Source organism: Perna viridis, chromosome 10, assembly GCF_037379345.1.
Source record: "Perna viridis isolate PV_CMFRI_1.1 ecotype Kerala chromosome 10, ASM3737934v1, whole genome shotgun sequence".
In the NCBI taxonomy this organism is placed as follows: domain Eukaryota; kingdom Metazoa; phylum Mollusca; class Bivalvia; order Mytilida; family Mytilidae; genus Perna; species Perna viridis.
Genome location: NC_142454.1, coordinates 30,932,927 through 30,945,187, shown reverse-complemented (window position 1 = coordinate 30,945,187; position 12,261 = coordinate 30,932,927). Strand labels below are relative to the sequence as shown.

The 12,261-nt window shown below is 30.7% G+C and overlaps 1 protein-coding gene across 6 annotated transcripts in view; it reads left to right on the top strand.

Annotated features, from left to right (window-relative positions):
- Nucleotides 1-11,772, top strand: part of LOC148605359 (alpha-1,3-mannosyl-glycoprotein 4-beta-N-acetylglucosaminyltransferase B-like) — a 55,315-nt gene extending 43,543 nt beyond the window's left edge. For all 6 annotated transcript variants that reach the window (XM_088550848.1, XM_088550849.1, XM_088550847.1 and 3 more), the window contains 3 exons: nucleotides 660-853; nucleotides 3,296-3,548; nucleotides 5,044-11,772. In XM_088550848.1, coding sequence (XP_088406974.1) covers nucleotides 660-853; nucleotides 3,296-3,548; nucleotides 5,044-5,079 — 483 coding nt within the window. In that variant the 3' untranslated portion in view covers nucleotides 5,080-11,772. The remainder of the gene's footprint in view (nucleotides 1-659; nucleotides 854-3,295; nucleotides 3,549-5,043) is intronic.
- The last annotated feature ends 489 nt before the right edge of the window (nucleotides 11,773-12,261 follow it).

The window sequence follows — 12,261 nt, the reverse complement described above, 5'->3', positions numbered from 1 at the left end:
TCAGGGTCCTATACTCTATGTTTTTATATCCTGCCACATGAAGTGGTGAGGTATTATGTGATACCTTCCAAAAAGTTGCATGTCCCTCTGCCCCCTGACGGGTTGCAAATGATGACTTGAAAATGAATTCAGTGAATATTTCTAACTTTGAACAGTTGTTACATAACATAAATAAAGATTAAGTTAAATTTTCAGCAAAATCCAAAATGTAGGTTTTGAGTTAAGCTATTTTGATCATTTTACCATTCCCTTTATTTTTTACCACAACATGGTGGGTATCACTTAATGTTCCATTAATGCCCTTTTTTACATGTAACATCTGCCCTGGGCCTGGTTACTGCCTTTTTTACACGTAACATCTGCCCTGGACCTGGTTACTGCCTTTTTTACATGTAACATCTGGCCTGGGCCTGGTTACTGCCGTTTTTACATGTAACATCTGCCCTGGGCCTGGTTACATAGAAAAATTCATTTTGAGATTTTCTTCAAAATTTCTCAAATTCTTCCTCAACTCTAATATTAACCAATCGAATCACATGAAATCGAAGATTTGAGGACAAACTCAAGAATTTTAAGAAAATCTCAGCTTGAGATCTTTTCTATGAAACCCAGACCTGGGATGTAAAATCAGAGTTAATCAATCAATCAGTTTGTTTCAGGACAAAGACTTTGGTAAACAGATGTTATTCAGGGTACATGTGAACCCACCAGCTCAACTACAGACCTCACTAATAACATACCTAAAGTTTACCATACAGAAAGCTTACATAGGGCAGGATATATTCTGGGCACTGTCTCCAAATAAAGGAGATTTTATTGAGATTGTGCTCAAACCACCAGTAGAACTTGAACAGTATGTATGAATGTTATTACATGGTCTGTCAATTGAAGAATTGTGTTTTTTTTCACGGTTGCTATCTAGAATTGTGGTTTTTTTTTCACGGTTGCTATCTAGAATTGTGTTTTTTTTCATGGTTGCTATCTAGAATTGTGTTTTTTTTTCACAGTTGCTATTTAGAATTGTGTTTTTTTTCACGGTTGCTATCTAGAATTGTTTTTTTTTCATGGTTGCTATCTAGAATTGTGTTTTTTTTTCATGGTTGCTATCTAGAATTGTGGTTTTTTTTTCACGGTTGCTATCTAGTATTGTGGGTTTTTTTTCACGGTTGCTATGTAGAATTGTGTCTTTTTTTCACGGTTGCTATCTAGAATTGTTTTTAGTTTTGTAGCATGGTGTTTGTACATGTATCTTTTTGGGTTTTAATTATCACAGATTTTTACGAATGAACATAATTCACAACTATCATTTATTGTTGTTTTGAAATATATTTAGCATTTAACAGTATAAAAAAAGCAAATTTGTGGATAATATTTTTTGCACGTTAATATTTGACTATTGAGAAAATACATGTAGTAAAATTGGTATTCTGGGAAAGTTTTTACATTTAATGTATAAACAGGTAGATGGACAATCACAAAGATTGGCTAAATAGAAATAATTCTTTGGTTTTCAGGCCCTTATTTGTCTCTTTTAATAGTGCCTTATTACTAATTTTCTCACCTCATTAATAAAATACAAACAAAATATCACATCTCATCATTTTTACAGTCTAGAAACAGTGTAAAAAGTGCCCACATCTCTTTTTTGAGGACAATAAGAATCAAAGACTGAAGTTGTCAAAGTCGCTAATCGTCAAATATTCGATGCCACTGATTTTGGATTGCTTTCAACATCCAGGCGAGTTCAATGCTCTGCAAAGTTTAACTCTCAATCAATCAGTGATTTCCTCAATGTATGGACTTGGTTCAGAATTTAAAAAATCACAAATTTCAGTGAGCTGAAACTTGAATTTATACTTGACATTCTATAGAATGTTTCAAAGCTTATATATGTTTTAAAAGCTCATTAGAGCTTGTGTTGTTATGTTTTATATGTACCCACTTAACTTTTGAACTTTGAACTTTATTGCATAATGCAACAGTTCGCCAATAGGCTATTTAAAATTGTTTTAATCTTTTAATGTAAACTTCCCACTCTCATACAAGTAAAAAAACACGTAGAACACATTAACATGTGTGGTATTTAAGAGGTATGTTTTGATCGTGTATGAAGCTAGATTTGACAGTTCTACAGCATTGATCTGCAACATAAGGTGGTGTAGTAATATGTAATGATGCAAAGCCTATACCAATGTACAGTACTGAAATTATCAGTGCACAAAATCACTAACAATATTAGCAAATTCAAAAGAAGAGATAGTTCAGTAATTTTTTCATGATAAAATGCCTGAAAATCAAGAAATGATTATGTACGTTGAATGACCAAGGAAACATACAATATTTCGTTTTTTTGTATATAATATTATCTATAGTATTCCTATAAGAAATGCTGTAAAAAAAATTATAAAAATGTGTTTGTCTTTGTGTCTGATCATCTGGGGCCAGTTTCATAAAATATCTTAAATTGAGATTTTCCTCAAATCTTTCCTCAACTCAAATTTAACCAATCAAATTGCTTGAAATTGAAAATTTGAGAAAAACTCAAGGATTTGAAAAAAAATCTCTATTTCAGATTTTTTATGAAACTGGGTCCAGCTTAGGTAAAGGTTTTTGTGTGAACATAGAACTACATCATACACACATACATTTATTAGAGCAACCCCAAGAGTAGGTATTTCATTCAAAGTATTGACCTCAGCTTTAATATATACTATACATCATATCTGATATTATTCCTTATCTCAATGAGTGGGTGGTATATTGAAATCTCTTGTCCATCATACAGATGGGGCATACATTGTAAGCAATTTTGGTTGCTGTCTGATATCAACTGCCTGTTTTATGGGACTTTCACTTTATGGAATGATAGAGAAAAATGTTGTCACAAAAATCTCAGCTCCCAATATCTGGATTGGTTTCAAATTTGGTTTGTTGCTCTATATAGATGGGGCATACATCATAGTGGATTTTGGGTATTAACTTCCTGTCCAAGTGGGTGTATACTTTAGCACAACAATACATGCAACTTCATGTTCTAACTCTGGGTCAATATTTTGCAGTGGGTCAAAATATATGACATTGGCACTACAAAATTGAAAAATTTCTTTAATCTTATAATTTGTTTTTCTTTTTGTGACATCTTAGAATTCCAAGACTTATAAAGTACTTACCATGAAGCTTTGAAGTTAAGACTGTACTCAGACTTAAATACTTTTCAAATTTTGTGAAGCCAAGACCATGACATTAGAGTTGCCCTACCTCATTTTTTATTAATTTGATTCATTTTTTTCTTCAGAATTTTGTTTAGGAGTGGAAAAGCTGATCATAAAGAGGACAAATTTCACAATGCTTCCGTAGAAGTAATACCGCTTAATTATAATGATCCTATCAAAACCAGATCTCAGAAGACCAATGATGGTTTCTTTGTCGTTGGTTTGTTTGATAAAGAGGGTCTTGCCGATGTCAAAATGAATAAAGATGCAGGGAAGATCTCAAAAGTCAGAATTATGAATCATAAAGGCAGTGAAAATTGGATTATACTTAGTGAGGTGAGGATTGAGTTGTTTTTTTTAAGAATTAGGCAAAATGAGAAAAGTCAGAAACATGCATGTCAAAATCCCTTCGATATAACAATATAATTTCATTCAAAAATGTTTTTCTATTTGAAAAGACCATTATTTGATCTCTGCATCACTAGATTTACTTGGAATTTTTTCATTAGAATGTTAAAAAAAGTTTTTGACAGAATTATCTGCCCTAGAAATTTTTATTTTAGTGCAATTCAGTGAAATTATAGCTCAATTTACCAAAGTGATATAGAAAATCTTGTCTTTTTTCCTTGATTCTGATGGTGCAAATAATCAAATTAAACTTCCAAAATGGTGGGTTTTTTCATACCATGTTTCACCCACTGCCTGATTCTTACAGATACTGACACTTAAGCTGGGAAGAAATTTCAGCAAAACATAGCTCTTGTCTTCAGGAAAGCAAAACTGCCATGACAGGGTTCAATTTAATTACATGTATAACTAATAAAATTTACATGTAATTAAACAGTCACGACCATTTACTATAGCATTATGGACTTGCCAAACTGTTGAGTGAATAGTAGCATGGAAGTATCATCTAGATATTATACTTCCATGATGGTAGCAATACCATACTAGTTAAATCTCCCACATTATGGGGAGACTCCTACAAAATCAATGAAATAATTCAGAATCTCCCACATAATGTAAGAGGAGGTTTTTGGTTAAAATTACTAAAGTTTCTGTGTAAAATGCCAAATAATTGAATTTAAAACATTGTCTTTACATAAAAATCTCAGTGTCAGTTGGGGAGAATGTTCCATATGAGACAGTGTCATTAGGGGAGAATCTCCCACATGAACTTTTTCAAATGATAACAGTTATGGCAGTACACAAGAATCATAAATCCTTAAAAAATTGTATGATTATAGGAAGTTACCAATTATATATAGTATTTAGTACCCTATAGTGGGTTATTTTGGCTGGTGTACAATTTGGCAATTATGAGGCAAAAAAGAATGCCAAAAATTTTGGTAGATGCTGAGATGTGGTCTAGGTACATAAGCTCAGAGGAAATGTTTCACAGAGTTTATTTGGGTGTTTTAGACAGAATGCTGAAATCCCAAAATTAGCACCCAGCGAATATCACCCGCTATATGGTATTAGACCCTTCCAACAGTTAATCAGTAGATATATTATCCCTATCAATAAACAAATGTTTTGTGACATAAAATTGAGTTTTGGTATTGTAAGTTATCAAAGATTGGGGATGATTTTTTTCTGCTTTTTAATGGAATTCTGCTATTTCAAATCCAGATTTTACCATTATGATTCTTTTTTTTTACTGTATATTTTCTTCCGATTTTGCCAATTTCCGCTTTGTTTGTAGACCTCATAAAATCATCCCTGCAAAGATGTGAAGAGAATTAAAAACTTGTATTCATGAGCAATAAATGCAAAAAATATCAACTTGTCGGAAATAATTAAGTCAAAATTAAATTACTTTATTTTACAGATATTCTTAAAACAGAGGATACGTCAGCATCGGTAGCACTACTGAAGGGGATGTCATGTAGGAAAAGTACTTTGTAAATTTTTTAAAGATTCTACCATCAACATGTTGAGAAAGTGAAGTAGGAATCATGCTCATAAGGTGCTGGCATATTATTACTAGTCAGTATTATTATAATTGTTTGTGATAATCTAGTCTTCTGTATTGCCATATATGTTTCACAACTACACGATTAAGATGTTGGCTCCAAGGCCTGCTCCATTTAATAGGGGTGTAACGATACATTTTTTTCTCAAATGATACATATCGCGATATTGGATATGTTTGACTGTATGTATCACGTGTGTTGTCCTTCTTGGGCGCCAATATGTTTTGCAAACATTTGCCGTTTATGTAAGACAGGAAATAAAAAGTAAGGATTTGATCCGTCATTTCATTTGAAATAAAATATTTAAGCAAAATTTTGTCTTTTTCTCTGGTCATTAAAATAATGCTAGCCAAAGCACTAATACCAATAAATTTATTTAAATATAGCATGGTATCGTTAGTATCATAGGCATCCACGATGTATCGTGAACCGAATCATCCCAAAAAATACCGTAATTATGGTACATATGGTGAATCGTTTCCCGCTTACCATTTAAATATACACTTAGGTTTTATCTACAAAATGTGGGATTATTTTTCTATTATTACATGTATTAGGGTAGATACATGTAGCTTCATTGGTTTAGTGCTGTATAGTTTCCATTAGTAGTATAATAAGGCATGTCAAGTTGAATATTTATTCTTGGTAGGGTTTCTTTTTTTTTTTTTTGTATAAAAATGAGATGAAATTGGTTAAACGAAAGCCTTTAGTCGAGTCAATTAAAATTGTTGAAGCCAATATAATGAGTATAAGATATTTTAAACATTTTTTTTTCAATACAAGAATTAAAAATTGAGAAATTTTTAACATTTTATACTTAAAAGGAAATGGCATTTAAATCCACAGAATTAAAATCATCAAATTTATAATGTATTTATAACTGTACATACTTCAAGTTTTTCCCAAAAGACTTTTTTTAATTCATTTTCTTGCCAATCATCTTGAACTGCAGATTTTTTTTTAAACATAAAATCATGGTGACATTGCTAAATACATGTATATTTGTGCTTATGGTACTTATCACTATTTTGTCTTATTTGTGATAACTGCAAAAAGCTGATGTACCTGGTTCATGTTATATGTATTTCTAAAAATGGTACTATTGAATCCTGTAATGTACACCTGTATTTTACAAGTAACACTGTAACTTGTAATAACATCTGAATTTTAACTGTACCACTGAAACTTGTAATGTACACCTGTATTTTACAAATACCACTGAAACTTATAATGTACACAGGTATTTTACAGGTACCAGTGAAACTTGTAATGTACACCTGTATTTTACAGGTACCACAGAAACTAGTAATGTACACCTGTATTTTTATAGGTACCATTGAAACTTGTAATGTACACCTGTATTTTACAGTTACCACTGAAACTTGAAATGTACATCTGTGTTTTACAGACCTGTACCAGTGAAACTTGTAATGTACACCTGTATTTTGCAGGAAGCACTGAAACTTGCAATATACACCCATATTTAACATATACCTCTGAAACTTATAATGTACACCTGTATTTTACAGGTACCACTGAAACTTGAAATGTAAACCTTTATTTTAAAGAAAGCACTGAAACTTGTAATATACACCCATATTTAACATATACCTCTAAAATGTTCACCTGTATTTTACATGTACAACTGAATCCTGTAATGTTCACTTATATTTTACTGGTTTCATTGATACTTTTAATGTTTTACTTTATTTGTTTATACATTGTATGTAATTTCATTATGTGTTTATGGTGAGGTGTGTTTGTATATTTTTCACATTTTTGTATCATTCACATATTTTCTCATGTATCCGGTGGAAAATGTGTTATTGATTGCATACTAAAATGTTTTTATCATGTTCACACATTAGTATTAGGTTTTTAATAATCAAAACTTTTATATACCGGTAGTGTTAATTTGATTACGTTTTAAGCTGTTATTACAATTTTAATGTCTTTTTTTTTTTAATTTTTAATAAAGAAATTAAAAATGGAAACTATTCAGTAGTTGATTTGTGAAAATGTTTTATTATGTGATTTATTTATTAATGAGATAAGTTTAATGTATTGTAGCCAATTCATTTAATGTTTTGAAAGTTTAGGTATCATTATAAAGGAAAGCTTTTTGTGCCTTGTACATAAAAGTTTTAAAAGCTGCTTGAAGCCAGTAGTTTTACTTCATAGCTAGTCTAATACTGGTTATATATAGACATGTTTTAAAAAAGAGTCTGTCCATGTAAAAATCAGGCTTATTCTAAGATATGGTTAGGATGTTAGAGAGACTGAGACCATTGATTTTTCTGTGTCAAAAATGAATGACTCAGAACATATGTTCAAAGTTCCCCAAACAAATCAACTAAATTATGGGCAGATTAAAGAGTTGTTTCCCTTTATATTTTTCTATGTAATTCATTTTATTTTAACCATTTCATGCAATTATTCATTTTATAGTGTGTTCTCAAATGAATGATATCTTGTTAAGTACCACTGAACAAACAATGTTTTTTTGGTCTCCAGATTCTATTTTTTTAGGTAACATTAGTGTTTTCTGTATTCAGATCTGCACTTTTGAGATAATCATACAGTCATCTCACACTAAAATCAACCAAATCATAGCAAATCAAGAAAGATAACTCTTACAAAGTGCTAATTTCATGTACAATCTATATAAATTTTATCTCAAAAGCGCAACATCCATATGAAAACCCAAGACTGGCTATTTGGCCTGTAACTTATTCTGAGTAGAGTTGGCGGGTTTTTGACATGATGAATTACCTCCTGTCTGATTTTCAAAGACACTGCTACTTAAAAACACAATTTTACGTGTGCCACCCACTGCCTGGGTCTTCCATGGATACCCTCTTAAATCCATAGAAATGGATTGTTTTATTTTTAGACAGTGCCATATGATTTTGTGATAACATGCATGATATCTGAAGTAATTTTGTTAATTTATTTAATGATCTCCTAGGCAGACCTTATAACGTGACTTATAACGTATCACTCTCTCAGCTGACTCGAGAGGTAGAGAAGGTTGCCTCATTACCCATTTTAATTGTCTTGCCTGCAATGAAAGTCGTGGATAAGAAGAAAAAAGTAGTGCTTTTCAGTCATTAGTGTTTTGCTTTTTCTGTGTTGGCATTGGCATTAGGGCGTATGCTTTGGCATTACCATCCATGTTAAAATTTTATGTGAAGTTTTCTGATTAGGTGCGTTCAATATAAACCACTTGTGCCAGATCAATCAGATTTGGTATGCAGTTGCATCAGTATCACTTCACCACAATCGTCATTAAATATTTGAATAACAGCATCTTGTGCAATATACAAGACATATCTGTTTTTTTGTTATATCAATAAAATTTTAGCCAAGAGGTTCATATATTATCATTTTTCTTGCTATGTTGATTTTGAAAGGACCCATTACATTTGCAGGCAAGGAAAAGAAATGTAAGTCCTATATTTAATTTCATGAAAAAATGGCTTGAGAACCAAGAAATTAACTTTAAGGAGGAGGGTAAGGGAAATAACTCTTGAAATCTGTGATATGTTGTATCATATTCAATTTCCCCAAAGCCTTTCAAGCTCTCTTTTGAAACAGAATGAAATCAGTCCAAGTTACTTTAATGCTTACATGAGATTGATATGAAATGCTGACTACAAATGCTCCAATGATTTGTAAGAGTTTTGTCCCTTACCCTAGGTCTACCTCCTTAAATGGCTTATTGATATATCAATTTTAGGGTTGGAAAGTTCATTCCTCGAATTCTTATATGCTTCACTAAACGGGTTCTGCTTTGGAGATCAAGAGTATTAAAGCCATTTTGTTAATGTAGTCATTAATGTATATTGTTTGAAGGATATTGTTTTATTGACTTGTTTTTGTTCATAATGTAAACAGTATTTGAAGTTTCTAGCTAGGTTGACTAAATAAAATAAACTTTTTGGTGTTTTGGCCATAAGAATTCAAATGGACAACATATGTAACAAACAATATTCTAATATGCTTAATGGAAGTCATATAAAAATTACCTCATTTATCTACCCGTGGACAATTTTGATGCAGAAATAGTCTTTTTAGTCATATTAGTGTAGATATAATTCATTTACACATGAGCTGCCCTTTATATTTGTATATTTTAACTACTGGTAACACTCAGTATAAAATGAAGGAATATAAAGACACCCCATCCCACGAGTACAATTCCATACCCACATGAACTATTTCTTAATTGACTAAGATTGAAACCAGGTAAAAAAATATATATCTTTTGAATAATGTCCACATGGTATAATTCATGATGTTATAAATCTATCACAGGAAAAAGTGCAACACATGTGTTCGTATGTTTTAAAACATGGAAACACATGTATAGGGCTAATATGGAAACGAATGTATTTTTGCCTATGAAGTCACATAAAAACAACAGTTTTCCTGAATTATATGAAAACCGTACCTTTTTCATACACTGAATCCTATAGAGGACATATAATTACCATATGATTTTTACTTACCTGTTTTTCTTGAATTTTTTTTTAGTCTTAAACATGATTTTCATGGTGGTCCTAAACACATGGAAAATAGATGAGAAAAATATGTTTTTTCAGGTGTTTTCAAAACATATGAAAAACATGTAGCCATTTTTCCTGTTAGTTAAATTTTGCTTTTTGCAGTATGTTACTGAATACCTTTTCATTAAAAACTGTTTTCATATGGTGCTTTTTATCTAGCTTTCAGGTTGTATTGTTGTGTGATCAACGAAGTATTACAAACACTCTTGCCAAAGAATCTCAGAAAATTTCATTTGTTCAAAGTTTATGTCAACTTCAACGTCTGGCATTTATGAGTTTCATGTTCTTTGTTACAATTAGATTTACCCCCTTCCCTCAAGTTGTCCATTGGTTCACCATAAATTCCTTGCTTTTGTTGCTGTTCACTTTAGGCAATAATATAAATTGACCATTAGAATGGCTAGAATGAAAACTGTTTAATCACTTATTAACTAATACAATGTACTTGTAGTAAGTTAAAGTATGTGGTTTTTACATGTAGAAATAAGGTAAAGCATAGGTGCCAAACTTTGTATTTCTACAAATAGGTGGATTTACTCTCACTTGCTTAGAACTTCTTACTTTTGTTATCAGTATGTTATCAGAATTAGATGGTTTGCATCATATGATGATCATATGAATTGAGAACCATATGATTATCATACGTTTCAGTTAATATATGATAATCGCATGATTATTATATGTTTTCAAGCCCATATTATCTCATGAGAATCAAATGATAAACATATGACTACAACATTTTAAATGTATGATTATTATCACATGAATCGAGCACCATGATTTTCATATGTGGCACATTTGGCTGTGTAAAAAAGGACTTGTTTGAAAAACTTTGGAGAGCATTTTTGAATAAAATTTGATGAAAATGATTTGACTAATATCATTACTATCCCATCCTTAGATACTGTTCATGTTGGTGTTTCTTTCTTAGAATTGATTTAAATCTGAAGGTTTTTCAGAAGGAAACAAAAATTAGAAAGTTGACAGAAAATCGACTTGTAACCAGTTTCCTTGGATTCTCAAACCTGAACTTGTATTTAATTTGGCATTCTTTTCTCTTGTGGATTGTGTGCGTGTGTTGGTTTTTTTTGTGTGTTAACAATTTAATCAAAATGTTCACTTTTTTTGTACATTATCATTACTTGTTTGTTACATGTGTCAAAATGTATATAAGAAACTTTTCATCATCATCTTTGAAATGTATATTTTCATGCCTTTCTTTAATTAGAATTAGTCCCAGAATTAATTTTAAATCAATTAAAACTTACCTGTATTTATTCAGGGAAATATTCAGTTTTATCTTTTTTATATTTCTTATAAATACAAATTTACTGATAGACCAAAAAACCTGGTTTTCTTGTACATGGTAATTAGAGGACTTTTCACTATTTCATTTCTAATTTTTTTATTTATTATTTTTTTTTTATTGTGTGATGATGTATTTTCAGTTACGATATGAAAATTTCCCTTCATGGAAAGGCAGAATATTGAAAACGAATTCTGATAATATTTTCTTGAAATCTTTTTTTTCATGTTGTAAGAACTTAAAAACATGTAAATTGGTTGTATTTATATTTAATCAAGGTTATTTCAAAATATTTTTAAAATTATATTAATCTAAGAAATGACTGTCATATTTTTTCTTGCCAACATGATTTTAGGCTTAGTGATGGAGCTTACATGTTACTTAGTTGATAATGCACCACTATTCTGAATTTTTTATCCAATCAGAAATTATGTTACTTCTAAATTTAAATTTTTTATCCAGTCAAAAATGTTACTTCTGAACTTTAATTATTGTTAGATGGCATTAATAGAAGGGTACACATTGTCTTTGCTAGCATTTAGTTTTGACAAGGTCTTTATTAGGTTGCATGCTGGGTCTATGTAATAAAATAGCAACCTTAATTGTGTGCAATAACTGTTAATATACTTGTATATAGGTAATATGCAAATTGTTTCAAATCACTGGCCAAAACTATGTCTTGAAAATTATTAAAGATGTTCTAGATATCATGGTTTGTTGATTCTGTTTGCAATTAGAGAGAAGAGGTTGTAAGTGGTGTCCTGCTAAGTATGCCTGTTGTTTGTGGTCAAGAATTAAGTACCATTCCATTAAAAATTCATCAGACACTGCCTATGGTTGACTCATGGTTATTTTAGTAGAAGAACCCACCAACCTTATTGGTACACAATTTTTTTTTAAAATAGCAATAGTCTTTTTTTTGTATTCTGGTAGTTTTTTTTTTTTATTTAAACCAATCCTTAGATAAACCAAATCAAGACTGATAACTCTTGCAAAGTGCTAATTTCATACACAATCTAAATAATTTTAGTCTCAAAAGTGCAACTACCAAATGAAAATCCAAGACTGGTTATGTGGTCTGTAACTATTTCTGAATTAGAAATTAAAGTAAATTTAAGGTTAGTATAAGGTTTATATAAACGAATCATCTTCTGCAAGATTCTAATAAAGACTGCTACTTAAATACCTGGTATAACTGA